Source organism: Cupressus sempervirens, chromosome 9 (genome assembly GCF_028749045.1).
Source record: "Cupressus sempervirens isolate cs-2001-9-10 chromosome 9, ASM2874904v1, whole genome shotgun sequence".
In the NCBI taxonomy this organism is placed as follows: Eukaryota; Viridiplantae; Streptophyta; class Pinopsida; order Cupressales; family Cupressaceae; genus Cupressus; species Cupressus sempervirens.
Window position 1 is genome coordinate 820235991 of NC_143126.1, and position 22242 is coordinate 820258232.

Sequence of the window (22242 nt, forward strand, 5' to 3'; positions counted from 1 at the left end):
TGGGGGTCTAGGGGGCAATGCCCCCAGCGAGGTCGAGGGGTAGCACCCCTGCGAGGTCACCATTTTTGTGATTTTCTTTCGATCCCATACTCTTTCAAGCAATTGATTATGTCTACCCTTCCCTTTGGCATCATGCGTTACTCATTCCGAACTGTTTCAATCTGTCGTCTTTTTTTTTTTTGCTCCTCTCTTCTAGCTGCTTCCTTTTGCCCTTCTCTTCTAACTGCTTCGAACATACGGTGCCCAAAAAATTGCAATTGCCGTATTGCTGGTATATATTTTAAACCCTTCTGAAATCTCTCCACAATCCGTACAGTATCAACTAGAAGATTTAACAATCTGAAAATGCCGTACAGTGTTTTGACTTAAACCTGCAAATCCTCCAGATCCGTATGGAAGCCGTATGCCAGCAAAACATGAAAGTAAACAAGGAAACCTTCTAAAATCTGTACACCAAGCCAAATTTGGACGCCAAGCTAGGTCCTGAAATCTGTACGGGTCAAAACAATTTCCAATCAGCTACCAAATCCGTACGACACCAATAAACCAATTAAACTTTCAACTGCGAAATGGCTCCAATCAGCAAATTAAATCTCCAAAGCCGTACAGTAAGAAAATCAACTTATTCATAGAATTCGTACGGTGGCAATATAATTAAAACTTCACAAGTCGTATGCCAATCTGAGGAGGAAATCCGTGCGCTAGATTGTGAAATCCGTACAGTGACAACAGATAATATCCAAAATCCGTACGTCGAAACTTGTTCATGCAAAAGTCCCGTACAATACCATCAAAGGAAAAAGCCATACAACCCAGAGCAGTTGATTCTCAGAATCCATACGCTATGAGAGAGGTAACTATGAAATACGTACATGTCTTTGTACTTAGAAAGTCTCAATTTTGAAGTCCGTATGACAACCTCAAAACCATACAAATCCGTACGACAACAATATAAAACTTTTAAAATCCGTACGCAAGCTTTTTCTTAGAAATCCGTACGCCAAATCTAGAAGGAAAATCCGTATGCCAATGTGGTCAGTAGGGACTTAAAACTGTACAGTGATTTCACTCCTTTTTAAAATTTCGTATGATGAAGGTTATTCTCCAGATCCGTATGATGGAAATAGACAGTTGGAGGCTTGCTTACAAGTCCGTATGCTGCATCTATCCTGGAAATTTCCCCTGTACCACCCTTTACAAAATAAAAGCGTATGGTGTCTTGCAAGTAACCTTAAAAGCCGTACGGTGACTTTTTCAATTTTTCCATTTTTAATGTTCAACTCTGTCTTTTATCTACCTTTACTTATCTTGCATATGTGCAGTATTTACATATATATAGTGTTTACAATCATTCTTTTTTTAGTTGCTCGCCCATAGAGGTGCGTTATTTCTTCCATGGTAGACTTTCGACCCATTTATTGCATCGACTACATCCTTCTTGTCGAGCGTCCATAATTTTATTGCTCCATTGCCACCTACCTCCCAGATCTGGTATGGTCCGACCCACTTGACTTTAAACTTGCTTGATTTGATCTTGTTCCGTCCATCATACTTCAACACCAACTGTCCCGATTGAAACTTGTTCAGTTTCAGATGTTTATGATACCACGCTTTGCGACTGTTCTGTGTCACCTCCGTGGCCTTTTGTGCCTACAATCGTCAAGGTTTATTTAAGTTACACGATCTCTCCCTTAGGTTTTCCATATTGGCCAGTTTGTTCTCGACACTCAGTACCATGAATTCCGTTGGTTGGCACTCCTTGTCGTCAATAACTGTATTCTTGATTTTAGAACCTTCACTCCGTACTATTGCAGCTTTTATTAAACCCTTCCTCTTTGTTTCTTGTGCAGACCGTGTGATGTGTCTTCATTGTTGCCGGTACCTTTCTGTTACATCCATGGTTAGACGTAACATTTCCTTTCTGCGCGGTCGTACGGTGGAGTCTTTCCATTTTTTGGGTTCGTATTGTATGTTCTTCCCTTCCGTTTTAGCCGTAATCGCCTTTCCTTCTTCTACTTATTATATTCCTTCAAACATTCATTTCCCTCTTATTTCTCACCTTCGTCGACCCTTAACATATTACAGCTCGGAAAGAGCTTGTAATCCTCCATCTGCCAGTGCTAGAGGCCGTTCACCGAGTCCAACTCGTCGTCCATTGATCCTCCTTCCAACTGCAAGATTCCCTCCTGATCTGGTTCCATACGCTGCCTCCCTTCATCCTCTTCTTCGGAATCTGATGACAGAGCTTCTTCCGCTACCATTTGGGTGTGTAAATCAATGATGTATTTCCGCCCTTTGCTTTCAAGTGATAGAGTGTTCTTCTTCTAGTCATGTTTAACTCTGGCTTGTATCAGCCACCCTCGGCCTAGATTGGCATCATACCCTTTCCTCTTAAGCGAGATCACAACGAAATCAAGCAGGATTGGTTGTGTTCCAATCGTTACTGGTTGTGCCATCAGGACTCCCAATGGTTTGATTCCGTGTTGGTCCGCTGTTAGCAACTGGAATGTAGGTGGCCACGATGTCAGCTGCCCTAACCTCTTCTAGGTATCCTCCGGTAACACATTGACATTGGACCCTCTTTCCACAATCGTCTCTGTCAGAACAGTCCCCAGAATTCCCATCTCGACGACCACTGAATGCCGTTCGGATGAGAGGGCTAACAACATTGGGTCCGCTGCACTTGCTCCGCTTTCCTTCTCCCTTCGGTCCGCTGTACTTGCTCCACTTTCTTGCTCCCTTTCGTGTACTCCTGGTAGTTTAGCAGCGGGAACAATGTTTGTGAGTGCCGATCAGAGCTGAGGCATTATGAGCAGCAAATCATTTATCTTGACTGGAACTTCGGTTTGTAATATCTGCCGTACGATGTTCTGTTCCGCGCAGTTCCTTGCTGAGGTACAGACAGTGTGCTTTCTTTGCCTGCGTTGCTTTTTGAAGGTTGGCTCGCGCCTCTTCTAGTCTCTTCTTTTCTTTTGTCGGGTCGGGGTACACTTTTGCTTGCTTTCGTGTGATGGCTAGAATCTCCTCTTCGTCCGTCCTGATGGTGATCAAATTTATTCCCGACTTTGGACATTTGGCATCTTCGTGATTGTTAGGTCCTACCATTTGCATAATAATTTCGATGTGTTTGCCATTGTATAGTCACGAGCAAAGTGGCCCCACAAATTACACGCCCGACATTGAACTATAGTTCAACTGTTCGCATCGTACTGAATTCGACTCCTGCTGCCATTATTATTGTTGTTTTATCCTCGCCGATTATTTTTGTACCCCCTCGACGTGGCACCTCCGTACTATTCCTGCTCCCTCTTGACACGGAAGCCTCCAGTGTTAAATATACTTGCTAAGGTCCTCTTGTTTTCAGATTGAAAGGGCATTCCTTTGTGGAATGTCCCATGATTTGGCAAATTTCGCAAAATTGGTCCTTCGAATAGGATCCCTTTGTATGGCCTTCTTTCTTACACTCAATGCACCATAGCTTATTTCCCTTGGTCTCCTTCTGCGTGTTCTTGAATTCTTTCATCATTCGAATCATATCCTTTTGGAGGGGGCGGACCTTCTTGCTGTCCTTTTTGTCATCACTGCTCTCCTCTATTGAAGATGTGTCGTCATTTGAATTAGATGAACTACTCTTCTTCTATTTTGTCTTTTGCTCACTTTCTAGGTTCATTTCTCGATTGTACACTTCAGTGTATGATGATGGCGGCACAATCTTCATCTTCTTCTGCAACTTTGGGTGTAGTCCTTCAATGAACCATCTTTTCTGTAGCCCATCAGCCGGCTTATTCTCTATTTTATTGATCAAGTCCTTCAACTTCTTTGCGTAGACTCAGACTGTTTCATTCTTCCCCTATTTTGTGTTGTATATCTCCGCCACGATTTCGTTGTCATCGCGCAACAGTTGAAATTCCGTAGTAAACTCCTTAAGGTTGTCCCAAGTGGGTAATTTTTGGGGATTTGTATCGCCGAACCAATCAATTGCAACACCCCGTAGGGTGGCCGGACCCATTCGTCTGTATCTGTTATTGCATTCGCTCTCCAAATCGTTTCGCATGTTTTACAATGTCGGATCGGATTGGTTGCTCCATCACCATCGAATTTTGACAACTTTTCCTTTGGTCTTGCCATTATTATTCGAAGTTGATGGGTTTGTTGTGTACCTGCGCTGTTTTGCACTCCCGCACTGTTCTGTACACTTGCATTGTTTTGGACACGTGCGTTGTTCTGCACACTCGCGCTGCTCCCGACAGTTGTGCTATTTGGTGAAGAAGGGTTTTCGTCAACTGAAGCTGTCTGTTTCGAAAGTATATCTCGCACAAAGAGTTCACTCCACGCTCGTACTCCCTCGGCATTCCGAGCCATGCGAATCAATCGCCTTCCATCTGGATTCTCTTCCCTCGGCGTATGTAGGTTCAAAAACTCCTCCCTTGCCTCTTCCACCAAATCCAGCCGCTGTCGAGTCTCTTCCAACAATTCTTTAGTGCTATGGTGTTCGTTGGCAATTTGCTGAAACCTTCGTCTGCATTTGGCCTGCTATGCCAAAATTAAATTTCCTTGAGCTGTGCGGATTTCATCTTTGTCCTTAAGCTTATTCTTATTTTTATTTAATTGATTTGGCATTTGTCTTCATTCTAGCCTTTGTACCAGGTCCATCGGGCAACGACGCCAAATGTTTACCGTACTGGTGTAAAGAAATTAATGCATATAGATGATAGACAGGAACAATAGTATTGCTTTTATTATTCGCACATGCCAAAGACATTACATTATGCTTATGATGATTTACAATGATCCAGAGGGTGTATAAATACTTTTCGAAGAATCTTCTTGAAGGGGTCCGTCGGCTACATAAAAAGAACCTTCCCGAAGGGACCCATCGGCTACATAACAAGAACCTTCCCGAAGGGACCCATTGGCTACATAATATCTATCGACAACATACATCTTGTCGGCTACACAATATTTACCTATGATTGCATGGTTCCTGTGGAACGGAAAAGACAATACAAAAGGAAGGCCCAGGTTGATCTGGAGCTTGGTTTTGTTTAGTATGTGCTCGTTGGTTGGTTGTTTTGAGTCCATGGGAGTGCTTGCATATCTATGTCTACTTGTCTTTTTCTAGTTATATGATGTAGTCAAAAGGTAATAGAGATGTATGGTGACTGTCTAGTTATTGGACCATTTTGTTGTATTGAAATCATTTGCTTAGTTTTGGAATGTAGTTGGAGTCTGGTAGTTTGGTTGGCATTGTTTTCTCTGAAATTTTAATGCAGACAGACAATAGATAAGAACAACAGTACTCATTTTTTTATTCACATATATGCCGAAGTGATTACATAGTGCTTCCGACCATGATTACAATAATGATCCAAAGTTGTACATATACCATTCCGAAGAACTTTCCTGAAGGGGCCCGTCAGCTACATAACAGTTATTGACTACATGCTAATCTTACCCGTCGGCTGTTTTATAATTTTACCGACAACATGTTTCACTTTATTTTCTCTGAAATTGTTTTCTATTTGGCACTAACCATGGTGGCTACCAATGGACGATCCACTTCTGCCAGAGGATGATAGTGACTTTGATGGTTCTGAGTTTATGGATATTGACAGCTCAAATGAGGCTCAGTTACATAGGCTGTTGTATTTTGATGCTTGAGACATTTGGATACATGTTTGAGACTGTTGGATATTGTCATATTGAGGGACCATGGTTTATTAATGTTTAAGACTGCTGCTATATTGCTTTATTGAAATTTATCTTATCGTTATACCAGTGCTCTCATGATTTATTATCAGCTATTGACATCTCTCTCTCTCTCTCTCTTTCACCCTCTCCCTGTGTAATAGCTCATGTCTGTGGGCACAAACCTCTTTCCTTGAGGTAGTCTTTGATAGCACTAAGTCCAATCCCTGCAGCCAGCCTATGAACCTCCCTATCTTTGTAGGCATTCCAGCATCCACCTCTCCAATCTGCAGCCAATCCTCTTTGATCCAGGAATCAGTCCCACTCCTTTTCTAGCCCTTATTAGGATCTCCTCCATACCTACTCCCCATTCCTCTTGGACACACTTCATCACCAACTTTTTCTATGTCTGCAATCGTACCTAATTCCAAACACCACCCCAGATACAGTGAAGCTATTTCCACATTTGACCGGTATCTGCCTTCTGCCATCAGATAGTGGCTGCCCAAAATAATTGAGACTTAATGCAAGAAATCTGTATCTTCAAATTTGAAGATATTCTCCAACCTATCTGAGGAAACTCTCCCCCAAAATGTAATCGGTAGTTTTGATGGTTGCAATGAGTAGTTTGCATACGTTGTCGCCTCCAAGGTGGTATTCACTGATCGCTGTCCATAAACCCAAAACTGCCTTCGAAAGAGTGTATATGAGGCTAACACAAGGGAAGGTAATCATCGTTTTGAGATTTCAATCTTTCCCACATGATGTATCTACTATCCTGCAGAGGATTAAATGAATCACATTAATGAGTTAAATCTTCAGCCTTTGTACAAGCTAAATTTTCATCAAGTCTTTGAAAGCCACCTTGTCCACATCATCTGTTGACTCAATCACCACATTAGACAACCTGTTAGCTTCCATGTTGCCCGCTCTTTTGATGTGTGAAATTTTAAAATTTTCAAATGTTGCAAGCATACTAGAGATAATCTTCACCACTTTGTCAATCCTCGAGTCATCCGAATTGCCCATTATTATGACATTTGTTATGACCAGAAAGTCCCCTGCTAAATGCAACTGTGAAATCTTGAGTCTCTTAACTACTTGGGCTCCAAGCAAAGCAGCCCTGACATCAGATATGTTGTTTGTTTCGGGATGCAAGTTGCTTCTGACTGTGACTTATTTGATTATTTGCTTACCTTGATCTTTGGCAGATCACAAAAATATGGAAAATCAAATAAAGGAGCGTGATGAAAAATATGCAGAACTTGATTTGAAGTTTGGACGTTTGCAGAAAAGAGCAAAGCAGAGGATACAAGAACTTCAAAAGGTAAAACTTGTAGTCAGATGTTTTTGTGAATTTGAATTGTCAAATGTCTCTGTTTTTTCCTTACAATTTGTGCTCTAGGAGTTTGTGTTTCCTATCTTTGTGTGGGTTGCTATGTTATTTATTCAGGAAAAAGACGATATGGAGGCTCAGCTTTCTGTTGCAATGGACAAAGCTTCGCAAGCTATTATACAGCAATCTGAAATAAAACAAGAACTTGAACAGTTTCAACATGAAACAGGTGAAGCTCTGCGGTCCATGGATGGGGAGAAGCAGCGACTACACATTGCTAATAGTAGGAAAGTGTTTTCTACCTTTCCATCCTACTAGTTTAAATCTTAATAATTATTCAACATTTCAAAGCATATTTATTTGTTGTGAAATCTATTACATTTTCTTTTAGCAATGTGCGGTGATTATGTTCTACCATTGTTGAGGAGTAAGTAATAGTTAAATTCTGAAGCTATGTTAGCAGGGTAATTGACAAATGCTGTTTCTGAAATTATTAACTTAATATTGTTCTCTCTAAGCACTTGTCAATCAGGTAATATTTGCAATAATGATCAACTATGCAATGATATTAAAACCATAAAAACTAATTCTAATTTACACGAACAATGTATGGAACAAAATGATACTATAGTGTGTTTCTTATACATTTTCATTGATTTTTTCACACATTATAGTAACTTACTGTTGTATTGGAAACATACCTATGTCATGAGTTCTGAGTGACTTGAGAAAAATCTTTTTTGCAGGCAAAAAGAAATCATAGATGATTTACGTCATGCATTGGAATCTAAGGAGCATAATTTAGAAGAGATGAAGCAGTTTCTCTCTGAGAAAGATCAGGTTTGGGAACCATGCACTGTTTCAGAAGGTTCAAATAGAGGGATAGAAAGAAATGATTGAATAAACAAAAGAGCATGATGAATATTTGCTCTTATGCATTACTTTTCTTATTGTCAGTTAATATTTAATTTTTTTACTCTCAAGTATTCAGATGTTTCAGAAAGTAAAAATAATATTATAAAGTAGAGGAAAAGATCAAGACAAATAGCTCTTATAGTTATTAAAATCATCTTTAATAATTATTCTCAATAATTTGATTATTATATCTTAAGTAGACGATCATTAGAAATTTGATTCTAAATAATCAGAGCATGTTTCTAAGTACCTTATCAATACCTTTTCATATTATTGTACATTTAATATCACAATAGAAATGGGAAATGACCATAGCAACGTAAAGGAAATATTACTTTAATACAATAACAATAATAATATAAAGCAAAATTACTTTACCTTTGTACATTTGGTCCTATGTCTTTTCACTTTTGTCAATTATCCCTGATTTACGTGGAACAAGCCTTAACTTATATGTGGGGTCCGATGCCTTTAACACTAATGAGGGCCCACATTATATTGTCGTGATTGATCTTCTTATGTGGCCGCCTTAATATTCCGTTCGTTGAACCCGTTTTTGTTACTCTAACCGAGTATTACCTTGAATCCGTGCTTTGTGGACTGTCCCTCTATACATGTCTCCCTCGTGTGTGGCTGGCGGTCCTTATTCCCCTCCACATCTACATTCAAGGTGGCTGCCCACGTGTCCACGTGGATTTTTTTAGGAGGTGTATGCAATGGGGTTTTTGAATTTCCCTAATACTCTTGTCTAATTGATGTCCTTCAAAATGGTTCTTTGCTAGGTAAGATTACAAAGTGCCCTCAAAACTTAAATTTCAAGAAACTTTTGATGCCGAATGTACAAGGAGAAATACACAATTGTATCCAGAGAGGAAAATCTATGTACAAGCTAGGCAGGGGATGCAAACTAAAGATGCAAATCGAATAGGGAAGTATCTCCACAGACAAATTTCCATATCACAAACGATTTCCATTTCTAGGTAAGTTAGGGAATAGTTTTTCAAGTATGCTAATTAGACAAATGAGGCATCTCTAGAGCAGATTTCTCCACTTGTCAAAGCATTACATGTGACGCCTTCTAAAACTTGCATCTGACGTTTAAGACTATAGAGCTCATACTCCATACAATGCAATTGCTCCTTCAAAACAGTGCTCTCTTCGTTTAGATAAGCAATTTGGGAGTTTTGGCCATTAAGACAAGTTTCTAGGGTCTGAGGGTAAGTCTCTCGAAGTGTCTTAAGTCCTGATCTACTCTTTGCTTAAGCTTTTCATACATGATTTCTATGTACCTGTCAAGGTTTGGCTCAAAATCATTGACATCGTACCGGCTCCTATAGCGAACTCTCAAGAGACCTTTCATGGAGCCATAACTATCTACGCCTAATTAAAACAAGCAGAGGCAGGGGTAAAGGGATGAGTATTTATGATGCCAAAAATTCTTCCACAACTTTTGGCTTGTATAATGTAAGATGTTGTATTACGAGGCCCCCAGGGAGCACACATAGGGCTTCCCTCCACTGATAGGGTTTTACAAGGGAAACAATGTTCTTTTTCCCCCCTAGATCTATAAAAACTTTGCTCTGGTGAAACAGGCGACTTGTTATAAGGTTTCTGTAAATCAGAATTTCCACAAGTGTTCCATTTTCCTCCTTCGTAGTTGATATATTTTGGCTTTCCTCTTGCCAGCTTTGCCTGTGCTTTCCTTGCAAACACCTCCCACTATTGCCTCATTCCATTTGCTGAAGCAAATATGCGAAAAACACTACTCGAAGCCACTATTCTTGTGGTAAACATGTTGGAAATTTGTTGAGTGCTCTCCTCGGGATTTGTGACAAGGGCTTAACTGCCTCCTGTGTACTATAAGTTGAGTGGTTGTATCGAGCATTGATAGATCGGTCTTTTGGTGGAATGGCAACCACACTCTAACAAGTGGTATCAAAGCTTGGTCATAGTTTCGAATCCTCAGACCCTTGGGTAACATTGGGGGGGAGATTGTTGGAAATTTGTTCAATGCTCCTCTTGGGATTCGTGACAAGGGCTTAATCGCCTGCTGTGTACTATAAGTTGAGTGGTTGTATCGAGCATTGATAGATTGGTCTTTTGTTGCAAGAACAACCCCACTCTAGCAAGACCCTCTTGTTCGCTCTTCTTTCAAATATTTCTTGTTCTATTCTATTCATTTGCAGCCTACTTTGATACCATGTTGAACTTTTTGGGAGGATCATTGCAAATGTACAAAGCAATGCCATAATTTTGGTATGTGTTTTTCAAATGCAACAACCTCTTATATTTATATTGAGCATAAGCCATGACTAAACATGTCCTTTCATGGGTTATGTCTATTTGTTAATCAGATTATTAATATAGAAACAAATTTAATCATATATATATCTATATTATATTATTTTTAATTTCTCTCATATACCAATATCTCAAATATAATGAACACACACACACACACATATATATAAATTATATCTCATATATAATTATAGATAGGTTTATCTAACTGAAGCTATCAAACATCAACGAGATTTACCTAACCCTCTAATGAGAATAACTCTCAGTTAAGCAACAATCATGTTAATAGCACCTTCGAAGGCTCTGGGATCTCTATTAATGAGTGAAATTATTATCAAAACATACTTGGCAGAGATCCCATCTCTAACCAAGCCTCTTGTCTTTAACATATGCATATGATTAACCACTACAATATATATTGGTTGTAAGAGATTCTCTACAAATCTCTCTTTGGGTTCCAATTCGGAATCCCAACATTCAATCAAGAAAGCCCTCTAATCTCTGAATTCCCTTAAGAGAGATTCGGAATTCTAATGAATGCCCTCTATTAATTTCTTACTTGATCCCTATAATACATGATTATTATCTATCAAATGATTAACATTTATTTCTGATATGTGAACATACCTCTGGTCCCCTTTAATTCTGCACTATATAATCCCTCACAGAATATATATTATTTTAATTCTCAGAATTCATTCAAAATATATATTAGTTTAGTTCTTCTACCTCTTTACTCTGATGGTTCTGTATCCCAACTCTCTTGGGTATAATTGTTTTCCAATCCTCTTATTGCAGCAATATTATATAAGACTAAATTACAATTATATTGTTTGTGCCACCGATATTATGCTATTATTTAATCTTTCTTTTCTTTGATGACTGCTATAGATTTAGACTTTCCTCATAATGCCACTGCCACGTTGCTATTATTGCTGATGAGTAGTCTATTGTAACTTATTATTAAATTCCATTTCTTTCATATTTTATTTGTCATCAATGTCCTTTTGAAAAGTCTCAGCCCTTCATAATCACAATCTTCTTAGAAATTCACAACACGTCATAATTACAACCCTTTCAAAGAGTCACAACACTTAATAATTACAACCTTTTCGAACAGTCACAACCGTTCATAATTACAACCTTTTCAAAGAGTCACTTCCTTTTATCATTCAAACCCTTTGAAAATGTCAATTGTTTTGTTTTCATTCATTTCCTCTTCCATTAATCCTTTTTAAACAATTGCCTTCTCCTCTTCTTCCTTCCTCTTTCAAAAGAACTCTCCTCCCTTTTATATCTTAATTTGAAGGACTCACATCTCTTTATTACATATCTCTTGACTTTTCATTAGAGTTCTTTATTTATATTATGCTATATTATGTTTACTTATTTTATGTTTATTATCATTTTTTATTAAATCATATTTTAAAAAAAACATAGTTTCTACAATATTCACACTTTTAGTTAATATTTATTTACTTATATATTCATTGTAATCTTATTCTCAATTAATAATTTTAAATCTTATTTTAAATAAACTATATATGTTATTATTTATATTATAATAAGAATATTTTTAAATTTTTTTAAAAAATATTTTAATATTAATTTTAATATAGGATTTAAAATAGTATAGTATTTGGGTATATTATTAATCTCTGTTGGCCATCTTCAATCATTAACTCTTCTCGATATCTGTCAACATAGCTATGTTAAATGGCAGAGTCGAGCTTTCCTTTATCTCTTTGTTTTTCTAGTGGATTATTTGAATCACTTGAAATCTTTCCTCATAGCTTCTATCATTCAAATCATTTTTCGAAATTAAAAATATAATCAAATGGTTATCAGAGCGATACCACCTAACTTCAACCTTGCATTCACTGCCATTGTATCTATGATTTCGCAGTACCACTAGTTTTGTCCTTTGAATAGAGGTTTTAGTTTTTATCACCCAGAATCAGGCATGCTTCTTAAAAGGTTTTATATCTCTCCCATCCAATCTTTTCATATTTTTTGTTTTGAATATGATGTATCCCCACCTAAGAAGGTTTAGATCAACCCTTTTAAGTTGAAAAGGTAATTAAAATAATTTGACTCATTCTTTGGCTTGTATAAATTTTAAAGGAACTTTAGAATAAAATAATTAACAAAATAATCTTCTATTAATTTCAATACACCCTAGAGCTAATCACATGGAAAATTATTCATGTAAAACTATCTCAATTCGCGCATCAGTATATGCTTTTGTCACTCCAATATCTAACATTTTGTAAGTGATAATTCAATATTTATCGGTTTTGAGAACTAAATTTCAAAGATCGAGTTTGAAGTGGTTTTGGATTGCAGAAAATTAGAAAGGAATATCTCTTCAAGAATGTCAAATGTATAATAAATAAGTTTAGAGACTTCACATTTGGCCTTGGATCTCGTAATGGTGGATCACTTATCAATCCTATAAACAAAGAAGCTAAGGAAAGAACACTTCTTCTAGGATCCGAACTGTATCGGACAATCAAGCATTTGACGGTTGACCACATACAAAGAAGAGTAATGTATAGTAAAAAACAATGTATAAAGCGGTAATGAAATAAAGAAGGAATGTCCTTTACAAAAGCTGAAACTGGGGTATGCCCCTTTTACATATGTACTTTGAATTGGACTTAGGTCCCCGACAAGATTGAAGGTTTTCTTGCCCTTTCTTTCCTACTAGTGCCCGTTTGAACAGAGATATTTGTAATTTTTTCTATTTATTAATATAATACATAAGGCTTCGGCCATTTGCCGATAAAAAATAAAACAAAAACTTGAAATTAAACTATATATATATATATGATTTTATTATCATTATTTATTTAACAATATTGCATTATTTGATTATTATTAATTACATGTTAAAATGTGGACATGACAATTTGCAAACAATAATTGTTGATCTCTATTGCTGCTTACAAGCTGGTCAATGGTGTATTCAATCACGTTGATAAATTGAAATCTTCCTTGGGAAAAGAGAAAGATGAACAAAATCATGCAATTAGCAGGAATGAATTGAAAAGACAATTTTTTTTTTTTTTGCATGCAAAGTTCCTTGGGAACTCAATCACGAATGTGTAGAAGACATGGTAATAACTGAAGGTTTTTCTAATTCAGACAATCACTTTCGGCCAGTTAGTAAAAGTGAAATTGCCTGTCAAAATTGAATCCTCATGCATTTCATCTATTATAGGTTAATGCATTGATGAGAACATAAGCCCAGATCTTGTCTTGATAGGAAAAGAAGGGTGCTCAAGTTTTTATGCAGGTAATCCAGAGTTCAACATTGATAAGTGTAATGGAGGACAATCATCTACTTCATTGCATGAATCTGATTTGTTTGTATACACCGGTTAGCTCATATAATTTGGAGGTTCAATTGAAAGTCATCAAAAATTAAATTGTTGCAGCTCTAACACACTTTGATGACACATATGGGATGATTGAAAAGCACCTTTGGAGGTACAATTAGAGAAGAGACAAAAGGGAATCAAAGAGGAATTTTTACATTTGCAAGTGATCAAGGAAGAAATGAAAAGAACGAAATCAGATTGTCTACATCTTTTAGATTGAGATCATTTTCTAGATCCTACAATTATTTAATCAGAGGCATTGACATACATGCACACACATACACAAGTATAGGTAGGTGTTGTATGATATTATTATACTAAGGTAATTAGCACGGGTTAATATTATTCCTTGGCAATAGTTTATCATTTATCTTGAGCGACTATATTTCTATTTTTCTTTTCGTCGGCCTTATGTTTTTTTTCGGTGGCCACATGAATATTTTTTGTGCCATGTCCCCTGCCGCGCCCTAGTTCTATGGCGCCGGGTTAATCTATCTCCACATCCGGATAGATTAACGACATCACTAGTCAAGATGCCTGCTAGTCACAAGGGAGATTTATCTTAAGTCGTCACTTAATGTATTGGAAGTGCTTTAATAAAGTTACTTTATGTTTTAAAAGTCATTTACTTTATAAGGTGACTTAAGTGACTACAGGACGAAATTGGAGTTTAATCCCACATCTCTTATTCCAACACTTTTTGCTCACTTCGTGGTCATAAATAAGAGACTTCGTCTTGGGATTTGGGTACACAAGAATTTTATGAACTCAATGTATTGAAATTTCTGGTTGCTTTAATGTGACTGGCAGAACTCTGAGGACGAAATCCCTCAAGTTTTTCTTGAGGAAGTTGGACGTCACCCCAACCCCTCATATTGGGATTGTTGTACAGTTCAGGCAAGATTTTCAGCTAATGGCAGTAACTACCTACCAAGCTGGGAACATATTACTTATCATAGGAGCATAGCGGTTGAACTCATTCAATGATTGTATGGTCAATAGTTGATGCTAATAGTATGAAGTGGCAACTAATTCATGGTCGAAGGAAGAAGTATTAAGTCTCCATTCTATGCCTTGCAAAGCATTGTCTGATAAGTAAAGATCACGGGTTCCAGAATAATTAGAGGTCGAGACTAATAAGGACTAATAAGGAAACCACAGGACTGGAAGGATCGCCGAGTGGTGGTTACATGTTCAGGTGTAATGGAAGGGTTGCGGCTGGAGTTGAATGCAGAAGAATGTTTCTAAGGTCCCCAGGACATATGCAGTTGACCACGACAATGATATTTCTTCCCTTCACGGGTTGAGACGACTCCCTCCATCAGCCAGGTCAGTATTAGAAACGCATAGCAGACAACAGATAGTCGGAATACTGGAATTGGTGACGGGTTGAAGGTTAACATAGTCATAAGCCTCGCCATAGTTTTTCACCAATGTCACGGGTCTGTCCTTATTTCCTTTCTGCACTTTTTACAATTGCTAATATTGTAATACTGTCATTTTGTCTTCTGAATATAGCTTGAGGATTATGCCTTACTGTCCTAAATTTATGATATGAATATTAAGTTCTAAGTTTAGTCTGATCCTACTTGGTGGACTCTCAGAATAATATTGGTTAATTTTATCAACTCATAGCATTTGTATCGATAAGCAGTGGTATAATATTTACAGTATGCATATCTACTGTAGGGACTGAGATCTCATGATAACTGTTTGACAAAATACCTCAACTCCAGATCAGAACTCATTGGTCAGAATTAGTAAAGTTTATTACATTTTGCCACATTAAATTGATGGCCTTGTCTCTTGTAACTCCTTGCCACCTTTGCAATCTTGCTTTTAATTGAGCATGTAGCCGAGAAGGCTAAGTGATGGTACGGAAGCTCATTTTGATATAATATTCTTACCTCTGGCAGAAACCATACCACCATGTGCAGAATTAACTCTTTTTCTCGGTCTCATTCTTGCTTCACAATTATCTTTACGGGCTCTTTTCACACCTTCTACAGGCATTGAGCCAATTATAGTCAATATTTGGGTGCTTAATTAGAACGACAACAGCTGATTGTAGCTCTTTTGCTTCCATAGCCTTTGATGATGTAATAACCCTGCAAGTTATGGCTTTGTCTAACTTCTGTTTCTTCACTATTCAATTGTTTGACATTTCATCAAACACTTGGCAAGCGAGCTTGTGATATATCACTTACACAACTTTAGTGATAACCAAATGCTGTAGCTTTGAATGTTTGAGCCTTTTTGGATGCACAATAATAGACAACTAAATTGCCACTTCAATCTCATTGCAAGTAATTCCATCAAAGTTGTTACATACATAGTTCATCTATATAGCATTCTCAGAATAACAACAAGACAAGCAATTTTTTTCCAGTTATTGTCTCACACCAATAACATTCATTGGACTTAATGAAAAGCACACGATTATATCGAGATGGGGAGTGGATTAGTATAATAAAAATTTTGCCAATTAAAAAACTTTGATCCAAACAGTAACTTCCAATTGAAATAAACAGTTATGCACATGAACACAGTGACACAAAGATTTACATGGAAACCCAATGCCGGAGAAAACCACAACAATAAATGCTTTTATATAAAGTTTGTTCTTTTACAATGTATCGTAGGCTTTGACCTACTAGAGGCTCCAACCTTTATGTTTATGAGCACCAATTCACTAGAAGCTCCAACTCCCACACTTCGCAAGCTCCTAAATGCTCGTCTCCGTGAGCACCAACCCACTCCACACAAACTGTTCTTCCACCCGAATAATGTTGCTCTTACAACTGATAATGGAAACTTTAAAGCTCTTCTAACTTTAAAGTTAGCCAATACTTTTCAACTCACGCTTTCACTTATCTCTTTTAATGTTTATACATATAAGTATATATCAGATTATATAATATATTATTTTACAACACCTTTACTCTGTTTGTATTTATTTGTATCAGATTAAAATCTGAATATATAAATCTTTCACCCCCTTCTTTCTTTTCTCCAAATGCTGACTTCCTTCAAATTATTTTCTCACTTATTCATTTTCAATTTCATTCATTGCTGACATATTCCTCTTTTTTACCACATACACTATATCCTCTGCTCTATTCATTTATATCCTTATTGGTTCTTTCTTTTAACTCGTCTCTCCCTGATATTATACGTTCAAATGTGCACTTGTATTCTTACTTATTCATTCTCCATATACTTTTATTCAAATAAGATAATCTTTATTTATATCTGTCTTTCAAGGAGATTTGTCTCTTAAAATAAAGAGTCCTTATTATTCATCATATTCTTTCATAACTGATTTTATAATTAAGAAAATATTTAATCAAATATTGCTTTTGTATTAAACAATATTAGTTTGCACTTCTATTCAACAACCCACGTAATCTGCATATGAAATCTTTAAAGTCCATGCTTTGCTTCAATATTCCCCATGCCGTGAATTGGTTTTGACATCAGAAATATTCTCCTTGACATAGTGCAAACTCAACAAACAGACTTGATCACTCAGTGTCTTCATTGTTTTAAACCATAGCCACTTGATAATTTAAATTGTCTTTTATGAGTTCCATTGCCTATCAGGCCTTCACCAATCTGGAGAGTCCTCGTGGATAATAAATTGCTGCTTTAAAATGAATCACTGAACATCTTCATACCTATAGCCATGTGTTTATAATCCAATCTGCTCACCTCGACTCCATAATTGCACAATATTATTTCTTCTCATGATATTTCTTTACCACATCACACACTGTTTATGCTACATGTTTTTGCTTGGAATTCCAATGCTTGACTTCAGAAATTGTTGATAAACTTCTATAACTCCAACATTATAGAAACTGATTGCTTTAATCAAGGAATGGCTGCGTGTTTGGTAATGACAATAACTTTCCTTTTTCTCAACATATGGTTGCCGTAAATCCCCATCAGTCAAACGCTGATATATATCAAACAATTAAATATATTCAATCACCATTCCTTCTTAAGTTTGGTTGATATTTATTTATCGATGCCATCTTCAATATACTTGCAATACTTTCTTCTACATTGCATATACTTCAAGTACTTCCAAATTTTTTATTGTTATATTTGCACTTTCAGCGATATGCCTGCTGTTGGTCTGTGATTATTTGAGCCATGTCTCAGTATGAAGTTTCACACACATGATATGTCTTTCTTTATCAAGGGCTGACTGAATATCTTTCTACATCTATGATTTCCTTTTATAAATTACTGTGAATGGTATTGTGTATCGACTTCCATTTATTAACCAGTATATGCACTACAGTCATTATGCTGACTCGTTTCCTTGAACCCATGATACACTCTGTTTAACCTTCATCACTTTACATACTCTTGCTGTCTTCCAAATCAATATTTTCATATCCATATGATTGTTGCTGACTTGGACTCTCAATGCCATTTTTATATTTATTATTCAACTCAAGTCACTGCAATAGTTTATTCTTCTAAACTTCGGTATCTTCCCACACAAATCCCTGCTCTGATATAATTTTCCCCTTATTTATGATATGTTTAGTTTATCATCCTTAAGCTGCTATGATAATGATTCTCATTCCATCACTTTATGGTCACTCTCTACTATTATTCATGTAGCTGGTTGAAGATACGTATTCATATATTTAATATATAATTAATATGTTTCTTGCAGATGATGTTCTCTTTTCAGAATTCCATATTTCTGTCATAATTCTTTCATTGCAATCTTCAGTGGATCAATCTCTCCTTCAAACTCAACTATGAGAGATGCATTCATATTTATTTGCAATACTCGAGTGTCAAGGAATGTTTTCACTGTATATTATCACTGACCATCATAAGTATTTAATCCTTTTGTAGTATGTTTATAATCCATCTTATACATATATTCTTGATGATCTTGTGAACCACATACTTGAATATTTTCTTTGACATCAATGGAAGCTTTCCAATTGTACCTTTGAGATCCATGACAATATGCCCAGCGCTTAAGACAAATATGCAATGCATCACAAGCTGGGAAGAAATGATTTACCCTGACCTTCAGCAAATTACAAACATGGATGCCTATGAAAACCGATTGGTAGGTTCTACACTCTAAATCAGAGCAAGTGAAGACAAATCCCAGCCCTGATAACCAACCGTAGGTCCTTGGTTTAAGCCACAGGCCTCCAGATGTGAAACGCAGGCCCTGCTGTAGCATGCAATTTCCAAATTAATAATCGCAGGTCCTAAAAGAGGATGTCCAACTTGCAATAAATGGTGTCTCAACTTGTGAAGAGTTGCAGAAGTCTGTAGAGCCCAAAATGCTACCTCCCAAATGACAAACGATTGCCTCAAATGCCAAATCGAACCTCAATGCAACAGACACAGGTTGGAAGAATAACCCCAATTAATCTCATCACAAATCTATACAGTAATCTGCAGCAACACAGTACCAATTGATGAGTAGGAGATAATTTCCACAGCAAGTCAAATTGTCATTGACTTGCTGTGGAAATTATCTCCTCCTTATCAATTGATGAGCTTAAGGGGCTTTATAATGAATGGTTTGTAAAGCACAACACTTGGTGAAGGTTTTGCAAATGGGGTTGCAAGCTTTGGGTTTAACCATGAAGGAAACTCCGTAGTTAAGCGCGCTCAGGCTGGAGTAGTACTGGGATTGATGACCTCTCGGGAAGTCCTGGTGCTTCACCCTTGTGAGCATCACCTAGATCCAATGAGTGCTAAGTGTTCCATTTATTTTCATGAGAGATGGATTCATGTTGAATCACTACTCATGAAACATGGGTTGATGAGTTTGACTCAAAATCACACAGTTAAATCCTGATAGCAATATCACAATTTGACTTGTTGTGAAAATTATCTCCTACTTATCAAAAGCCACAAAGGCAACAAAATTTTTTTTTTTATTCAAGCGTGCTTTTCCCAATGAAATGAGTTCTCATTTATAATCTTTCGTTGGCCAAAGTTTCCTAGAGACCTCCACTTTAGAAATTGTGGAAGTTTCCCAAAAGAACTCAACACTTGAACTTTCAAACATAATTTTTAGAAATATCTCTTAATGTCATTATTATAATAATATAAATATCATTATAATAATGTAACTTGATAATTATTGAATAAATAAGAGCTCATGCAATTATTAACCTTATTTATTATAGGTGACGACCAACTGCCAAAGCCACCCATTGCACTGCCAAAAATAGACTTACTAAAAATAGTAAGTCCACAATTGGGACCCCCAAAACACCTTGCATCTCACGAGAGTCGCTATGATGAGCTAACTCCATCAACTACATAAACTTGTAAAAAACGGGGACATTAGATTCTCATCTTGTTGTGTTGAAGGGTTGGCTTCCATTTTTCGTCCCTACTTCCAACATTAATTTGGATTGCCTGTTTTCTCTCAATAAATTTTAAGATTTGATCCGTTTATTGGGTCTCTTAGAGGATTACTATCTAGTGTAGATAATTTCACTTCCCCATTTGCTCCAACCTCCCTTATTTTGTAAGGCCCCAACCAACAAAGTATGAATTTTCCTGGTCGGAGTTCATTACAACCATTGTATTTAAGTATTAGTTGTCCTAGTTGGAAGGTAATTCTTCATAGGTGTTTGTCTTGCCAAAACTTTCTCCTTCTAGCCACTTTTATAACCCATTGTGTCATCATCCTCTTTTTTCTCTAGTCTTAGGAATGTATTGAGTTGCTCCTTCAAGGTTTCAACAACTCCTAGTGTATGTTCACTGCGATCCTTAGGCTTGGAATTGTGTACTCCATTGGCAATACCACGTTGTGCCCATACATTAATTGGAATAGAGTTTGTCCTATTGTGGCTTTATAAGTATTATGGTAATGCCCATAACACTACCGGAAATCTCTCTTTCCAATCACCTTGTTCCACCTCACATCTTTTATACATAATAGATACTAACACTTTGTTTGTGGCCTCTGCTTGATCGGTAGCCCATGGATAGTACAGAGTGGAGAGCATATGGAAAGTCTTAAATTCTATTGTTATTGTTCAGATGACTTGGTTTACAAAATGTGCTCCCCTATCACTAGTAATTTGAAGAGGTATCCCAAACTAGTTTACTATCTATTCATACATGATTTTGCTGTACTTAGTGCTATATTATGTGGAAGAGCCCTTGTTCTGCCTACTTTGTGAGATACTCCGTGACCACTATTACGTATCTATATTTGTGCATGTTGCTCATCTTCAGGGGTCCTACAAAATCTAATCCCTCTTCAATGGTTTCCCTGCTCTTTAACATGTGTCACAACTTAGCTACTTTGGAGCATTTGAAATGTAGGGTTGGCCACCACAATTTGGCTAGTAAAACTTTGCATGCTATAGCATCTGGTACCATATGGTCTCTTGCTTGTCCTATGTGGGACTCCCTAAGTACCCCTAGAACCTCTTCTTCCACTATATATCTTCGCAAGACATCAACTAGGCGCACCTTATACAGTAGTCCATTGATGAGTTGGAAGGTTTGCTCTTCAATGCTATTCTCCTTTCATTGGTCGACATGTCTTTGGGGAAAGTGGAAGTTTATAAATATTGGCCTATTTCTTTGTAACAGGTAGGTAGTGCTGCAATCTGAAATAAGTGTGCATCCGAAAGGTTTTCATTGACTCCCCCTTCCACTGGTTCCCCTAATTGTATTTGAGACAATTGGTCTACAATTATATGATTTCTTTGTAGACTTACTATAATTATAAAAGCGAACTCCTAGAAAAGGATTAGCCATCTACTCACCCTACCTTGTATTATAGGTTTGCTTACCAGATACTTTAGGGCTTAGTGATAGAAAAAGAATGTGATAGGTGTGGCTAGCTGATAATGTTTAAATTTTTGGACAACATATACCATACCTTGTGCCTCTCTCTTCGTTGTGCTATTGTTGTGCTCTACTTTTGATAATAGTCACCTTGCGAAGTGCACCAGCTGATCTAGACCTTCCACTTCTACTTGTGCAAATGTGGCCCTTATCGCATAGTTGGAGGCATCTACGTGGACATGGAATTCTTTATTCCAGTCCGAATATACCAAGATGGGTGCTCCTACCAACCTTGACTTTGTTGGGTGGATATTTTGCAACCAACAGTTTTGGGTAAAATCCAATTGCAAAATAGGATGACCAGCCACAGTGTGTGAGATAGTCTCTCCTACCTTAAAGGGAAGGCTCCCCCGTCTCACCGTTCCTTGGATCAGCTCAAGGTAAGCAAAAAGTTGAGAGATTTTGTAAGGGGTGTTATCAATATTCTTTCCTCTTAGCTTTTAGGAAAAGAATCCACTTACCTGCAGAGTGAGTAATGGGCAAGATGCAATCTCAAACTACACTTCTATCTAAAGTTGTAAACGGTGATACCGATAAATAGACACTAACTCAAAGGCTAGCTAAAAGCGTACCAGTTTGGCTCTAAGTCCTGTTTTAACCTATTCTATAAGAATAACCTCTACCATACTACCATTTGGGCACAAAGTCTTCTAGAAGTAGGGAATTCGAACTATTTTTCATGAATTTGAGATGGTAATACAAGCTACAGTCAAAGCTCCTAGTCTATGTATTGTCACAATTGCTCCCAGT

The 22242-nt window shown here is 37.1% G+C and overlaps 1 protein-coding gene across 2 annotated transcripts in view; it reads left to right on the forward strand.

The window, feature by feature from the left end:
* ATGRIP (Golgi-localized GRIP domain-containing protein) overlaps positions 1-22242 on the forward strand; it is a 236648-nt gene that overhangs the window by 119354 nt on the left and 95052 nt on the right. For both annotated transcript variants that reach the window (XM_089802216.1, XM_089802217.1), the window contains 3 exons: positions 6900-7015; positions 7142-7309; positions 7769-7864. In XM_089802216.1, coding sequence (XP_089658342.1) covers positions 6900-7015; positions 7142-7309; positions 7769-7864 — 380 coding nt within the window. The remainder of the gene's footprint in view (positions 1-6899; positions 7016-7141; positions 7310-7768; positions 7865-22242) is intronic.